The following is a 16633-nucleotide window of genomic DNA, read 5'->3' as shown; positions in this document are numbered from 1 at the left end:
GTGTTCAAACGTGCAAATTTGATTGCAGCAATCAACTTGCTGCAAATTGTTTGCATCGTGTGTACCTACCTTTATAAATGTATTTCTTACCAAAAAGAGCCGCCGACTTGCGAAGTTGCGCCAAAGTAAATGATGTTCAATGCACGATATCATCTCTATCGATAGTATAAAAAACAATCGTTATGGACGCAGAAATATAAATATTCGATAGATCGATAGTTCAATCGATAGTTTTACAGCACTACTGCAAGCGCTCAAACGAAATGGTCCCATTCTTATATGAAACACAGCTATGCGCTATTTCTCCTACTCTCTCTCTCTCTCTATCAATCTCTCTCTATCTCTCTCTATGGTCGCTCAAATCACCGAACTCAGCAGCGCTCAAAAATTGATATTTGTTGGCGACGATCCCAGCTCTTTCCTTTTGAGTGAAGGGTAACCTAAATCATAAAAGCGTTTGTCAGGCTCATGCAAACAAAATGTAGCGTTTCGATGGATATTCGTGGGGAGGGTATGAAAGCGTTGATACGCACAAAGAATATGAATTCGCGACGGGCAAGCACACACACACTTGCAATCTCTGGAAACATGTGTGACTATGTATTTGTGGCCGAGCAAATACGAAGTTGTCCGGTCTTTTCAGAGCATTTTTTCATCGTTGAAAAAATTTGTTCTAGTCTATGTGTTCTCTGGTTAGTGCTTATATGCATTTTATACAATTTCGGTTTTGTCCACCCCTAGGGAATTGGGCTTTGGCAAATACTTGCATATCTATATTATATTCATAATCTGAAAGTTTCAAAAAGATAGTCCATCCACAAGAAAAGTTATTAAACAATTAACTTCTCATAGTAAGCGCACACTGCAGCCAATGTGTGTTTTTGCGTGCGGGCGTATGTCTGTGTGTATGCGTGTATGTGCATATGCGAATAATTATTGAAATATTAGTTGCTCGAAGGGTTCAGGGGATCTCGTAGTTGAGCAGTCTCGAGTAGAGCTTTCTTACTTATTCTCTTTTAACTTTAAGGGCAGGCAAAAGCTCGTCAAAGAGAAAAGCAATAACAGAAATTTTACCAAGGAACAAATGAAAGCACTATACTACAAAATTAACAAAGTCAAATAATTAGATTTATACATACATATGTATGTATGTACATAAATAGATATACTTATATATAAGTATGTATATGTATATACATATATATGTATATAGCATATATTATATATGTATGTACATATGTATATTATAGTATGCTCGTACTTGTACATATGTATGTGAAAGAGCCTCCGCTTGATACATCTTCGCTTTTAAAGACATTCGCTTATATCGCTTATATTGTTCAGTTATTCAACGGCTTTTACGACATGCAAAAATACAGCGAAACGTATGCACACATATGTACATATGTATGTATGTAAGGACAACACATTTAATCAACAAAAGACATTGTTAGAAATAGGGAGATAATATAGAGGAAGAGAGAGACGAGCTGCAATGCCGACGTCACACACATGTTTCTATGTACATATGTATGCTTCCACGTATTGAAATAAATTAAATTTTTTTATTGTTTTATCACAAAGTTATTTAATTTTATTTTACAGCCCATTATAAAGTCAATAAAGTCACCATAAAAATATATACATACATATGTATATAAAAATCAGAAATAAACACAGATTGTGTTTCCATTTGTTTACTTTTTTGTGTTGCACAGTGTAATCAACCTTTATATGGAAACAGGGTGTAAAAGCTATAACAGCAGCGCGACAGCAGTAGGCCGCAGCAATAGCAGTAGTATCACCAGTAACGGCGGTGGCAGCGACGCAACTTTTGGCGCTTTGTGAACATTCATACATACATACATGCATATGTATAAATACTCAGAGCCCAACGCGAATGCTTTCATTCTCCTGTAGTGTTTAAAGTGACATGAAAGTGACGACATTGGTGCACTACATCAAGTCATGTATCAGCATGTCCAACCAAGCAACACAAACCATATTTATGCCGATGGTGAGTGGACTTATTACGCCTTCAAATGGCAAATCAGCTACCAGTATGGAAAATATCACGTATCATGTATGTACATACATATGTATGTATTGTATATTTTTTGGCAAGTGTAAATTTTTTGTGTTCAATATTTGTTGTGTTAAGTGGCAGATCATACAGTGACATTGTATGTATGTACATACATATGTAGACATATATAGAGTGTGGTGCAGCATGTGACACCGTTTCGGTTGCACTAAAAAAATAACTTACTAATCACAAATGAATAATATCAATGCATACATACACAGATGTGCGTAAAAAAAAAAAAAACGATGTGGGCGTCACTGAGACCTGAAAGTTGAAACCTCAATAATACTCAGAATTTACATGCACTCATACGCATGCGCTAAAAATAAAAACCAACCTAAATATTTGGCGGGGAAACGCACACCATGGTGGGCTACACACGTACAAATGTGGATAATTACGTGCAAAACAGCTGTTGCAGTCTCCATACATATGTATGTACATGCGCATATGTACATACATACATACATATGTTTGTAGGTAGCTAAACCGAATGAAAATACACTTCACATGGGGACAACATCCTAATAGTGTGACAATGAAACAAACATACTCTCCCAAGCCTAATAGAACTGTTTTAACATAAATATATATATATATATGTACATACAAGTGTGTATGTACTATGTACATATTGTTACTGCCCTCTTAAAAGCTTGTCAATTACTTAAGATACCGTTGGAGAAATAATACGTGATATACATACATACATACAAGTAGGTATACATGCATATGTATGTATGTTTATGTAATAAAATACAATATACATACGTACATACATACATCTCTGTTTATATGAATTAATGTACATATACATACATACATATGTATATGTCCATGTATACATACATACATACAAACACAGCTGGGAATTAATTTAGAGCAACGCACCCAGCATTTTTATACCCTGAACCCATTTTCAATGGGAAATCAGGGTATAATGGTTTTGTTGAAATGTATGTAACAAGGCAGAAGGAGGCGTGGCAGACCCCACAAAGTATATACATATATTCTTGGTCAGGGCGACCAGCTGAGTCGATTTGGCCCTGTGTGTCTGTCTGCCCGTCCGTATGTATAAACGCGTCGATCTCAGAAGATGTAAGAGCTAGAGACTTGAAATTGTTTTCCTAGGTCCGTGTATATCACGCGCATATCGAGTTTCTCTCTATATATCGATAACTACTCTCGATATTTTATTTTTGATTAAAATCCTTATCGAAAGCTAGTTATTTAATTATATATAATACGCCTTTAGAGCTAGAGCTCTAATAATATTTGTTGTAATATGCCCCCCACCCTTATATCCACCCCCTCGCCCTCACCTTTGTAAAAGGCGTATTTCAAGTACTAGAGACTTGTGCTTTGGAATGTACATACATTTTCACCATATGATTACTCTCTGAAGTTTCATTAAGATTGTACGTCTAGAAATTAAATTATTCAACAAATAAATTCTTATAATTTTGCCCACACTGCAGCGCAGCCCAAGCGCAGTCACTCTTACATCGCAGTTAACAGAGCGCGTTCTAATACGTGTGTGTGTATGTGTGTGTGCCGAAAAGAAGTGCAGAGTGATTAGAATATCAAATTAGAGGGTTCAGGGTATCTCCTAGTCGAGCAGTCTCGACTAGAGTCTTGTTTAATCATAAAAGAGTCTTCCACGAGTCATCTTTTAATCATAAAAGAGTCTTTCACGAGTCATAGTTTAATCATTTCTGACTCATATTCGTATACAATTTTTAATAATTTGCAACGAAAATAATTTTTTATACTCATTCACGAAAGTGAATCAGTATATTGGTTTTGTGCAATGTCCGTCTTGCTGTCCGTCCGTCCGTCTGTGCGTATGAACGCAATCTATTTCGGCGCTATTGAAGCTATAGACTTGAAATTTGGAACACATACTCGTGTATATCTCCGATTTGTAAAGTGTTAATATTTTTCCCGATCCGCCCACTAGGGGCGTGGCAAATCGGAAAATGCATTTTCCGATATACCAGAAATCATGTTAGTTGAAGAGCTAGAAAGCTGAAATTTGGTATGTAGGTCCGCGTCGACCACCCAAGATCACGAGCTATGGCGGATATATCTCCGGCCACTGGGGGCGTGGCAAATCGGCTAAAACTGTATCTCCTAAAGTTGTAAATCTAGAATGCTGAAAATGCACGTCAGCTAATGTTATGATTCTGTAAAGTCAAAAGATAATTTCTAAGTCTACGCCTTTTAGGGACGTAGCAAATCGGACCTGAAGATATAGTGATTTTTTAAATTCTGCTCTATTTTGGACACTATTGATGCCAGAGACCTCAAATTTTGTATATATACTCGGGCTGATCACTTAAGACCAAAAAGCTTTGTCGGATATATGTCCGCCCACTGGGGGCGTGGCAAACCGCAAAAGTTGATATCTCCTAAAGTATAATAGCTAAAAGCTTCAGCTAAAAGCTTCAAATTTAGAGAGTTAAGTTACCAGTAACCTCCTCTATCGATGACAAAAAGCTTTGTCGGATATATGTCCGCCCACAGGGGGCGTGGCAAACCGCAAAAGTTGATATCTCCTAAAGTATAATAGCTAAAAGCTTCAAATTTAGAGAGTTAAGTTACCAGTAACCTCCTCTATCGATGACCCAAAAATAATTTTTACGTCTCTTTAGGGGCGTGGCATATCGAAAAATTCAAACTTTGCAGCTAGTGTACCGTTATCACGTTCTAAGAACTGACCAAAAAGAGGTGTCTGCGCCCAGTAGGGGCGTGGCTAATCGGAAAAACCTGTATATTCTACAGCATTAGAGCGAAACTTAAGTACTATATTGTTGATGGGATGTGAATGAGTATTCCGCAGTCGGTAACGCCCGACTGCAACGTTCTTACTTGTTTATTAATATAATTTTCATTTACTATATATATATATATATATTATCTTAAACAAGTAAGAAGACTCTAGTCGAGAGTCTGTATGAACTCGTCGATCTCAGAAGATATTAGAGCTAGAGACATGAAATTTGTTTTCCTATGCACGCGCATATCGAGTTTTGCCTTAAATATCGATAACTTGTTCCGTTATTTTGTTATCGATTAAAACATTATCGAAAACTAGTAATAAATTTATATCTCCTACACCTTTAACGCTAGAGTCTCAAAATTTTAAATGTATACTTATATGTATTTTATACAATTTCTGTTTTCGTCAAAATTTACCCCCACCACTAATTCACCCCCTCACCCTCACATTTGTAAACGGCGTATTTCAAATACTAGGGACTTGTGCTTTCGCAAATACATGCATATCTATATTATAATTTAAAAGTTTCATGAAGATCGTATGTTCACAAGAAAAGCTATTAAACCATTAAGTTCTCATAGCAAGTACACACTGCAGACCATGCGTGTTTAGGCGTGGGTGCCTGTTTTCGTGTATGTGTGTGTGTGTATGCGTGTGTGTGCGTGTGTGTGTGTGCGTGTGTGTGCGTGTGTGTGTGTGTATGCGTGTGTGTGCGTGTGTGTGTGTGCGTGTATGTGTGCGTGTGTGTGTGTGTGTGTGTGTGTGTGTGTGCGTGTGTGTGTTTGTGTGTGTGTGCGTGTGTCTTGTGTAAGCAGAAAGACACGAAAAATGATTGAAATATCTATTGCTCGAAGGGTTCAGGGGATCTCGAAGTCGAGCAGTCTCGACTACAGATTTCTTACTTGGTACTTGATATAATTGATATAATAATTGATTTGTTTGCACTTCGCACTTGCACTTCACTTGCGCTTTCACGATCGAATAACAAAATTTGCACATTTTGGCATGTGTGTAAGAAAAAGTGCCGTTTAACTTAGATCTAAGCTTGCTGGGAAATTAAAACTAATAATATCTGCACAAGCTACATATGTATCTATACATACATACATATGTGCATACATACATATGTGTCAGAGATTTATGTAATTAACATTGAACATAACATTGATAACATGAATGTGAAATGTTGATGGCGTAGCAATGTATTGGTGCGCTGCTGCATCAGTCAGTCTGACACAATGTTGCCATACTTCTTTGCGATGTTGTAAAACTTCATACTGTATACAATCACCAATGATGCCAATTTGTCCGTTTTTCGGACCGAACAGTTGAACAGAACTTTAGCATTAGATACATATGCTAAATTCTGTACCGATATTTGGCTAAGAACCGTGCCAAAATGAATTGTGTAAAATTAAATTGTGTAGGTGCTTTGTTGGTATTATCGATATCGTTTTTAATTGTGTTCAATGCGAATAGAGTGATAAAATGCCCAAGGAGGCTTATAGGCAACAATTTCTTCTTTGCTGGCCAGAGCAGCCAGATTTCAAGTCGTGCATAACCCGAGATGAAGACGACAACAATAAGGCGTACTGTAGAATCTGCAAATGTAGTATAAATTGCAAGTTTATAAAAAAATTGTTTATCCTGTTTTCTGTACTTTTTTTTTTTAGACTCATTCACGAAAGTGAAATGAGTATATTGGTTTTGTGGAATGTCCGTCTTGCTGTCCGTCTGTCCGTATGAACGCAATCTATTACGGTGCTATTGAAGCTAGAAACTTGAAATTTGGATCACATACTCGTGTATATCTCCGAGTTATAAAGTGTTAAAATTTTCCCGATTCGCCTGGATCGTGGCAAATCGGAAAATGCTTTTTCCGATACACCAGAAATTATCTTTGTTGAAAAGCTAGAAAGCTGAAATTTGGTATGTAGGTCCGCGTCGACGACCCAAGTTTAAAAGCTATGGTGGATATATCTACGCCTATTAGGGACGTGGCAAATCGGAAAAAACTGTATCTGCTAAAGTTGTAAACCTAGAATGCTGAAATGCAAGATGGGTGAAAAAATTATATATCTACGCCTACTAGGGGCGTGGCAAATCGGACCTAAAGATATAGAGATTTCTCGAATTCTGCTATATTTTAGGCACTATTGATGCTAGAGACCTGAAATTTGGTATATATACGCGGGTTGACCACCCAAGTCCAACGAGCTATATATGTCCGCCCATAGGGGGCGGAAAACCTCCCACAGTTTAAGAGCTAGATCCTTTAAATTTGGATAGTTGAGTTACTATTAGCCTCCTCTATCGATGCCCCAAAAATAATTTTTACGCCTCTTTAGGGGCGTGGCATATCGAAAAATACCCTGTAATTTTCACATTTTTTGAGCGTAAGAATTCAAATTTGGCATTTAGGTTACCGATTGCTCGTTCTAAGAACTGAGGAGTCTACGGCCACTAGGAGCGTGGCAATTGGCATTTATAGTGCCCGGATTGCGGCATTTATATGCGTCAGCCATCTTTGTAGACATTCGATCTTCATGAAACTCTTAGATCGTAAGCACATGTCTCTAGTATTTGAAATACGCCTTTTACAAAGGTGACAGTGAGGGGGTTGATTTAGGGGTGGGGGGTAACTTTCAACAAAAACCGAAATTGTATAAAATGCATATCAATATACATTCAAAATTTGGAGACTGTAGCTCTAAAGATGTAGAAGATATAATTTTAAACCTGCTTTTCGATAAGGTATTTTATCGATAAAAAATATCGGGATGAGCTATCGATTTTTAATGATAAACTCAATATCCGCGCTGTAAATACGGACATTTAAAAAAATTGAAGTCTCTAGCTCATATACCTTCTGAAATCAACGCGTTCATACATACCGACAGACGGACAGACGGATGGACGGACAGACAGACGGACAGGGCCAAATCGACTCAGCTCGTCACCCTGATTAAGAATATATGTACTTTATGGGGTCTGCCACGCCTCCTTCTGCATGTTACATTCATTTCAACAAAACCATTATACCCTGATTTCCCATTGAAAATGGGTTCAGGGTATACAAAATAAAAATAACATCGAAGAGGTTTCGAACCTCCACTACTCTAACATAATTTGCGCTACTGCTTTGCTTGACCAGCCAGTTGCTAAAATAGAATAGCTTAATAAGAGAGCGTCATCAGACAAAACTACAGTAACGGCTAGAAAATCCAGAAATCAATCGAAATTCTAGGAATGTGCGAAAAGGCGCGCTTCCTAGGGAAATCGCGCTGATCTGCTGCTAGCTTGGAGCCGGTATCCAATATATGTATGAAAATATATAATAAGAATCAAAATTGTATAAATTATATATGTAATTTGAATGCAATGATGATTTTCCAATTTGAATGGGATCTGTTTTTTGTTGCGCACTAGACTTGAAAATTGCACTATATATTCTGGTTGACAACGTTTGGGTTGTGAATGAGTATTCTGCAATCGGTATCGCCCAGCTGCAACGTTCTTGTTTTATTTAATACCAACTTTTAATTTGGAAAATATGAATGTTATGCATTTATTAAAGGCATATACATAATAGCTTTTGGTTAATTTTGAATAAATGCATGAAACTTTAATAAAAACAGACCAAACAGATTTTTTTCTGCCATTTTTGAATTTTGAGAACGTAAGCCCTTATTTTGTACTGAATCCATGTTTCGCTTAACACGAGGATTTCTAGGAACGTAACCCCCGTATTAAGCGGGGGCCAAGTTAACATACTAAATCACCTGCTAGCCTACTGTTTCACACGTTTCCAAGGTCTACGTCATACATATATTTAAGTGACGAAAGGAGCTCTCGGAAAAAATGTGTTTATGTATTAGACATTAAGATGAATATATAATTGAAACTGACCTTAAATTTAGTACTGGAATTTTCGAGTTGATGTTGTCACCAACTAAAATCTTATTTGTAAATATTACCAATCTCCTACTATTAAAATTAGATTCATCTCTCTTTCAGTGTCAAATAAGTAATATAAGAAATATATGCTTTATTGTTTTAGGAAAAGTAAAAGGAAGCCGATTAAAACTGTGCATCAGCTTGTCAATTATGTTAATAATTTCCTTTAGTTTTTTGCAACTTACAATAAGATTAATTGACATTTGGATTCGTTTCACGACTGTCGCACTGCTGTTGGTTGTCGGTGCGCAATTCAATTTAACTCAATTGATTCTTCGTAGCACTTCGTTGATACCCCACGTTTTTCCATTTAATTGGTGATGATAGTGCTAATGATCAGAACTAATAATTACAAAATGATCAATTTATTTGCTGGGCTATGGCAACGCAATATACGGACTGGCAAAAACAGCACGAATTAAAAATGTATTGATATGAGAGCAAAGTACTCAAACAAAAATATAACAAAATAAAATAAAATAAATAAATAAATACAATAGAAAAGAATTATTATCCACTTTATTAAAGAATATATATGTATACATACAGTGACGAGCAAAACTGTAACACGAATTCAATGTTGCAATTTCAAGAGTCTATATTTTTGCTTCTACTCTATGGATGTTTAAGATCTTATTTATACTCATTCACGAAAGTGAATCAGTATATTGGTTTTGTGCAATGTCCGTCTTACTGTCCGTCCGTCTGTCCGTCTGTCCGTCCGTCCGTCTGTCCGTCTGTCCGTCTGTCCGTATGAACGCAATCTATTTCGACGCTATTGAAGCTAGAGACTTGAAACTTGGAACACATACTCGTGTATATCTCCGATTTATAAAGTGGCAATCGGAAAATGCATTTTCCGATATACCAGAAATCATGTTAGTTGAAGAGCTAGAAAGCTGAAATTTGGTATGTAGGTCCGCGTTGACCACCCAAGATCACGAGCTATGGCGGATATATCTACGCCCATTGGGGGCGTGGCAAATCGGATAAAAATGTAACTCCAAGAGTTTTACAGCTAGAATGCTGAAATTTTGCACGTCAGCTAATATGTAATATGTATAATATGATTCTATAAAGTCTAAAGATAAAATTATAAGTCTACGCCCATTGGGGGCTTGGTAAATCGGACCTGAAGATATAGTGATTTTTTAAATTCTCCTATATTTTGGACACTATTGATGGCAGAGACCTCAAATTTTGTATATATACTCAGACTGATCACCCAAGACCAAAAAGTTTTGTCGGATATATGTCCGCCCTCAGGGGGCGTGGCAAACCGCAAAAGTTTATATCTCCTAAAGTATAATAGCTAGAAGCTTCAAATTTGGATAGTTGAGTTACTGGTAGCCTCCTCTATCGATTCTTCAAAAATAATTTTTACGCTTTTTTAGGGGCGTGGCATATCGAAAAATACCCTGTCATTTTCACATTTTTTGAGGGTAAGCATTCAAACTTTGCAGTTAGGGTACCGTTATCTCTTTCTAAAAACTGACCAAAAATGAGATGTCTACGCCCAGTTGGGGCGTGGCAAATCGGAAAAACCTGTATTCTGTATACTGTATTCTACAGTATTAGAGCGAAACTTAACTACTAAATTGTTGATGGGATGTGAATGAGTATTCCGCACTCGGTAACGCCCGACTGCAACGTTCTTACTTGTTTTATTTTGTTAGTATGATATTTATCTGTCTTATCTGAAAATTTGAAATCATTCGGTTGGCTGGAATAATTATAAGAAATATAAATTTTAAAGAAAGTCAAATGTTACAGTTACATGTTACATACCCTCGCACCATTTTAGGAAGTATCGCGCACCAAATATCCTTGTTCCTCTCCCACGGCTCTTTCATTCCACTTGGAGCCACCCATAATTCGCAGGCTGCGATTTCACATGACTCCATATATTTTCAATGATATCCAAAAGAGAGCAGCCACCGCGCTTGTTTGCCTTTCTTTACTGTTACAGTCAACAGACTGAACTGTGGGAGCTTTCAGCTAATGCCAGAATTGTCCATATGACTCAAAATGGTTGTTCATTGTTTTATCTGACCATATTAAGTTTCAAGCTATGCATTAATTATTAAAAAATTATTAATAAATACATTTGTTGAAAAATGACCCGGGTGCAAAACTGTAACATTTGACTTTCTTTACATTTTTATTTCTTATAATTGTTCTAGCGAACCGAATGATTCCAAATTTTCAGGTAATATAGCCAAATATCGTACTAAAAAAACAAAATTAAGATCTTAAACATCCATAGAGTAGAAGCAAAACTTCAGACCGTTGAAGTTGCAACATTGAATTCGTATTACAGTTTTGCTTGTCACTGTATGTATTTATTTGTGGCTCATATTTTTAACTCACCTACTCACAACTGATGAGTCTGATACTAGTTGAAGCTTCTAAGATAGTTAAAAGTTATGTCAATGCGTTAACCAGTATATGGTATAAATGTACCTATACATATGGCTGCTGTAATAATAAGGAATAATTTTTTGGAAAATGTACAACAAAACAAGTAAGAACGTTGCAGTCGGGCGTTACCGACTGCGGAATACTTATTCATTCATAATACTGTAGAAAATGCAGTTTTTTCCGATTTGCCACGCCCCTACTGGGCATAGACGCCTCATTTTTTGTCAGTTCTTAGAACGAGATAACGGTACTCTAACTACAAAATTTGAATGCTTACCCTCAAAAAATGTGAAAATGACAGGGTATTTTTCGATATGCCACGCCCCTAAAAAAGCGTAAAAATTATTTTTGGGTCATTGATAGAGGAGTTTACTGGTATCTTAACTATCTAAATGTGAAGATTCTAGATATTATACTTTGGGAGACATACTCTTTTGCGGTTTGCCACGTCCCTGTGGGCGGACATATACCTGATAATGCTCTTTGGTCTTGGGTGATCAACCCGAGTATATATACAAAATTGGAGGTCTCTGGCCTCAATAGTGTCCAAAATATAGCAGAAAAAAAATCACTACATCTTCAGGTCCGATTTGCCACGCCTTTAATGGGCGTAGACATATAATTTTGTCATAAGACTTTATAGAATTATAACATTAGCTGACGTGCAAAATCTCAGCGCTCTATCTGTAAAACTCTTGGAGATACAGTTTTATGCGATTTGTCACGCCCCCAATGGGCGTAGATATATCCGCCATAGCTCGTGATCTTGGGTGGTCGATGCGCCAATATATTGCGTTCATACGGACAGACGGGCGAACGGACGGACAGCAAGACGGACATTGCGCAAAACCAATATACTAATTCACTTTCGTGAATGAGTATGAAAATGTAACAAAGATTTGGTCATCAGATTAGCGCCCCTTGCGATATATTCAATTTGTTTAAGTTGATGACCAAAAGTAACACCTGTATATGAAGTTATTATTATTTTTGTTTAAATTACTTCAAAAATTCGATTAGGAATAGAATTCTAAAGTTGTTCAATATAATTCAAGGATATGGTTGACCAAGCATGTCCAATACCTTCGATTAACAATGCCTTTGTACTGAGGACTTTTGATCTGCTCCGTAACGGCTGTTTTTGTTGTTGACTCGCTCTCTCAACATATATTTTCGTTGCGCTCTGTAACGGCTGTTTGTTGTTGGACTCGCTCTCAACACATTTATACCTCTCTTTGTTGTGACATTTCTGTTTACATTCAGTAATTTTGTGATTTATCCCGATTGCCAATATGAGTTGCTGCAAAAAAGCTTGCACTTTCAGGCAAACAGTTGATTCTGCACAAGCGCAATTTATAAGTTGCTGGCTGTGTGATAACATGATGCATACTAAGTGTGCAGGTCTTACTGGGCGTGAATATGACAAGATTATGTCTACTACTAAAGCTGGTAGTGGAGGCATACGCTGGTCTTGTCCGATTTGTTTGGAAAAACAAATAAACTTTTCTAAAATGTATAGTGCTGTGAGGTCTCAGTTTTTAAAACTGAAGAAGATTTCTATGCAGTTGACCAGTGACATGGCTGCTGCTGAGGAAATCTTAAATCAGTACGGCTTTGAAAGTCCTCTCTCTCAATTGGATACTCCTTTGTTGTCGGTAACTCCTTCTGTAATAGTACCGTCACCTAATTCGCTTGCTCCTCCCCTCACCTTGCGCTTCTGTTTTGTCGTCGGCTCCCAATTCTCTAGATCCTCCTTCACCTTGTCCCATATCTGTTTCTCCTATTGACGCTTCTATTGAAACTCAAGCCCCTGTCCCAAATTTGGATGCTACTTCTATTGTTGCTCAAACAAAGAGTGACAATAAGTCAGCCTCTCATAGCATTACCTTATCTGTTGTCTCTCCTAGAAAGCAAGTTTTCTTATCTAGGCTTTCATCTGACACTACCATTGAGGCAGTATCGGCTTTTATCTCAAATAAGATTCCGGTTAATGTTTTTATATCGAAGTTTAGTTTCGCGACACCGCGTGAAATTGCTTCGTTCAAAATCAATGTGCCTGTAGAACACTTTAAAACCCTTTGTGACCCTAATTTCTGGCCACCTCATGTAGTTGTTCATGAATTTAAACCCAAAAATCGTAACAGATCGATGCCTATTTCAGTAAATTTACCTTCGGTGCAATCTTCATCAAACGTTGTACCAAAAAACTAAATTACTTACAAACCTCTTCTCAGCTGTCCCTGATTTATCAAAATGTACGTGGCTTAAACTCAAAACTTAAAAGTCTTTTCTTGCATAGTTTCAGTGTACAATATGATATTATCGCTTTCACTGAAACATGGCTAAGTAGTAATATTCATAATAGTGAAATTCTTTCAAGTAATTTCACTATTTATAGACTCGACCGTTCGTCGCGCAGAGGTGGTGGGGTGTTAATTGCGGTTAAGTCCATTATCCACTCTGAATTGTTCACCTTTTCGTCCCTTTATGATGTGGAGATTATAGCGGTTAAATTAACTCTGCCATCGTGCTCATTATACATCACATGTTCTTATATCCCTCCCTCTTCTGATGTACAAGTTTATGCACACCACATAAATTGTATTAAACAAGTTAATGAACATGTAAATGATAGAGATTGTCTTCTTGTGTTGGGTGATTTTAATATTCCGAACACTTCTTGGTCTTCAACTTGTAATGCAAATTACTTTATTCCGACAATTGATCACTATCTTTTTGATGAATTGTTTAACCTGTCTATGTTTCAGATGAACTCTATTTCAAACCATCTTAATCGCACTCTTGATCTTGTGTTTGTTAATCATGATTCGCTAATTAATGTCGCGAGATCAACTCCTTTCTCCTTACCTGAGGATATATATCATCCCACTTTAGAGGTTTTATTAACTATCGACAATCCTCCCTCTAATACTCCAATGCCTTCTAAACTTAGTCGCTGTTATCGTAAATGCAATTTCGTTTTGCTTAACGAACTAATTAATTCAACAGACTGGTCTATTTTATATGAGTCGGTTGATATTAATTTAGCATCATCGTTTTTTTATTCTACCTTAAACTCTATTCTGGATGTTTGTGTCCCTCTCCGCCGTATTTCGCCAGTTTCAAATAAGCCACCTTGGTTCACCAAAACTCTTTCGAACTTAAGAAACATTAAAACTAAATGTTTTAAAAATTACAAAAGTCTGGTTCAAGTATTGACTGGTCCAAATATTCCATTGCCAAGTCAAACTTCAATCTTTTAAATTCTAGCTGTTATGAGAATTATCTTACACGTTGCAAACGTCAGTTTACTCGTGATCCCAAACAATTTTTCTCATTTGTAAACTCGAAGCGTAAATCCTCTGGTTTGCCGTCCTCATTTGTCCTTGGAGGTGAAAAAACATGCAATGATCAGGATTCCTCTGATCTATTTGCTGATTTTTTTCAATCCACTTATTCTTCTGCTGATCTCTACAGCAACTCATATCCTTATTCTCTTCCTGAATATGGATCTATAAATACTCCCAAAGTTACTGCATCCTCTCTGGCTGCAGCCATTAAGACATTGAAATCATCTTTCTCTCCTGGTGCTGATAATATTCCTAGTTGTGTGATTAAAGAGTGCAGTGTTTCTCTTCAGTCACAATTACTAAAATTGTTTAACTTGTCCTTGGATACTTCTGTGTTCCCTTCAATTTGGAAAGAATCTTTCATCATTCCCTTATATAAAAAAGGTGGAAGATCTGATATTTCCAATTATAGAGGCATCGCGAAATTATCTGCTATTCCGAAGTTATTTGAGAAAATCATAACATCGGCCTTGCAGCATTTTTGCAAATCGATTATTCAACCATCTCAACATGGTTTTGTTCAAAATCGATCTACGTCCTCTAATTTACTTGAGTTCACGTCGCTTGTTAATGACAGCTTTTCCAAAAAAATGCAAACCGATGTTATTTATACGGACTTCAGTAAAGCATTTGACTCAGTACATCATTACATACTAATTCTTAAGCTTGAACGCTTAGGATTTTCACCCAGTCTTGTCTCTTGGATTTCATCCTATTTAACGGGTAGAACCCAAAGAGTCTTGCTGAGAACAGCTATGTCTAAACTTATCTTTGTTTCGTCTGGTGTACCTCAGGGTAGCCATTTGGGCCCATTGCTCTTTTCCCTTTTTATAAATGACCTTCCTAGTTGTATCTCGTATTCCACTATATTTATGTATGCTGATGATGTAAAACTTTGCCTTCCATACTCCAGGGCAAATGGACATCTTCACCTTCAAGATGACCTAAATGCATTTCAACTTTGGTGTGTGGCAAACCAGCTTGACCTAAATTGCTCAAAGTGTATGACAATGACCTTCAGTCGTACCGTTCCTCTAATTGTTGATTATAAAATTAGCAATAATTCCTTACGACGCATCTTTACAGTCAAAGATCTTGGTGTATTCTTTGACTGTAAACTTAACTTTAATCTTCATATTTCTACCATAATTAATGAAGCCAAAAGTGCGCTTGGCTTTATTAAACGTTGGTCTAAGGAATTTAAAGATCCTTTTATTACCAAGCGCTTATTTACTTCGCTTGTGCGTCCTATCCTAGAGTATTGTTCTGTCGTATGGTCTCCGCAACATAAACTGTATCAGGATCGTATCGAATCGGTCCAAAAACAGTTTCTTCTCTTTGCCTTAAGAGACCTTAGATGGGACAGTAATTTACGATTACCGTCTTATCATAGTAGGCTCCAGCTAATTGATCTTCCATCGCTAACCAATCGCAGAACAATTTTAGGAATTGTTTTTCTGCATAAATTGATTAGTGGTGATATTGATTCGTCCTCTTTGTTGGGTCGTCTAAATTTTTTTGGTTCCGTCCCGAGCAACTAGACACTATCGTCCGCTTCATTTACCTGTGTGCACTAGGGATTATTCTTTGCACAGTGCGTTTCATGTTCTTTGTGTTAATTTTAATAAATATTATCACGTTTTTTCCTTAGAGCTCTCTCCTCCTAAAATAAAAAGTGTACTATCAGCTTATCTTAGGGAAATCACTCACAATGCCCAGGCATAAGCATTGGCATACGCTTTTGCTGCTAATGTTGTGTTAGTGATTTCTCAATTCTATTCTTATACTCTATTTTTGGCTCTTCCATTACTCTTTTCTTTTTATTATTTCTTATTCTTTTTATTAACTTTTCTTGCAACTTCTCTTATTACCGGCCTTTTTCTTTTTCTATACTTTACCTCTTCTTATTTTATTCTTTTTTTATTATTGTTTTTTTTTTTAACTCCTTTTATTTATTTATTTATTTTTTTTTTTTAATATTATTATTATTTTTTTATTTTTTATTATTATTTTAAGAATTATTTTAAGTATGCTAAA

At 36.6% G+C, this 16633-nt stretch overlaps 1 protein-coding gene across 3 annotated transcripts in view; it reads left to right on the top strand.

Moving 5' to 3' along the window:
- Nucleotides 1–1780: 1780 nt before the first annotated feature.
- Nucleotides 1781–16633, top strand: part of LOC6585871 (b(0,+)-type amino acid transporter 1) — an 88375-nt gene continuing 73522 nt past the window's right edge. For 2 of the 3 annotated variants that reach the window (XM_044009333.1, XM_044009334.1), the window contains exon 1: nt 1781–2017. In XM_044009333.1, coding sequence (XP_043865268.1) covers nt 1934–2017 — 84 coding nt within the window. In that variant the 5' untranslated portion in view covers nt 1781–1933. The remainder of the gene's footprint in view (nt 2018–16633) is intronic. The other variant, XM_044009331.1, reaches the window with a different exon arrangement.

The sequence above is a fragment of the Drosophila mojavensis genome, unplaced genomic scaffold, assembly GCF_018153725.1.
Source record: "Drosophila mojavensis isolate 15081-1352.22 unplaced genomic scaffold, ASM1815372v1 contig_72, whole genome shotgun sequence".
Classification (NCBI taxonomy): Eukaryota; Metazoa; Arthropoda; class Insecta; order Diptera; family Drosophilidae; genus Drosophila; species Drosophila mojavensis.
The sequence above is the reverse complement of the archived record's forward strand: the minus strand, read 5'-3'. Positions and strand labels throughout refer to the sequence as shown.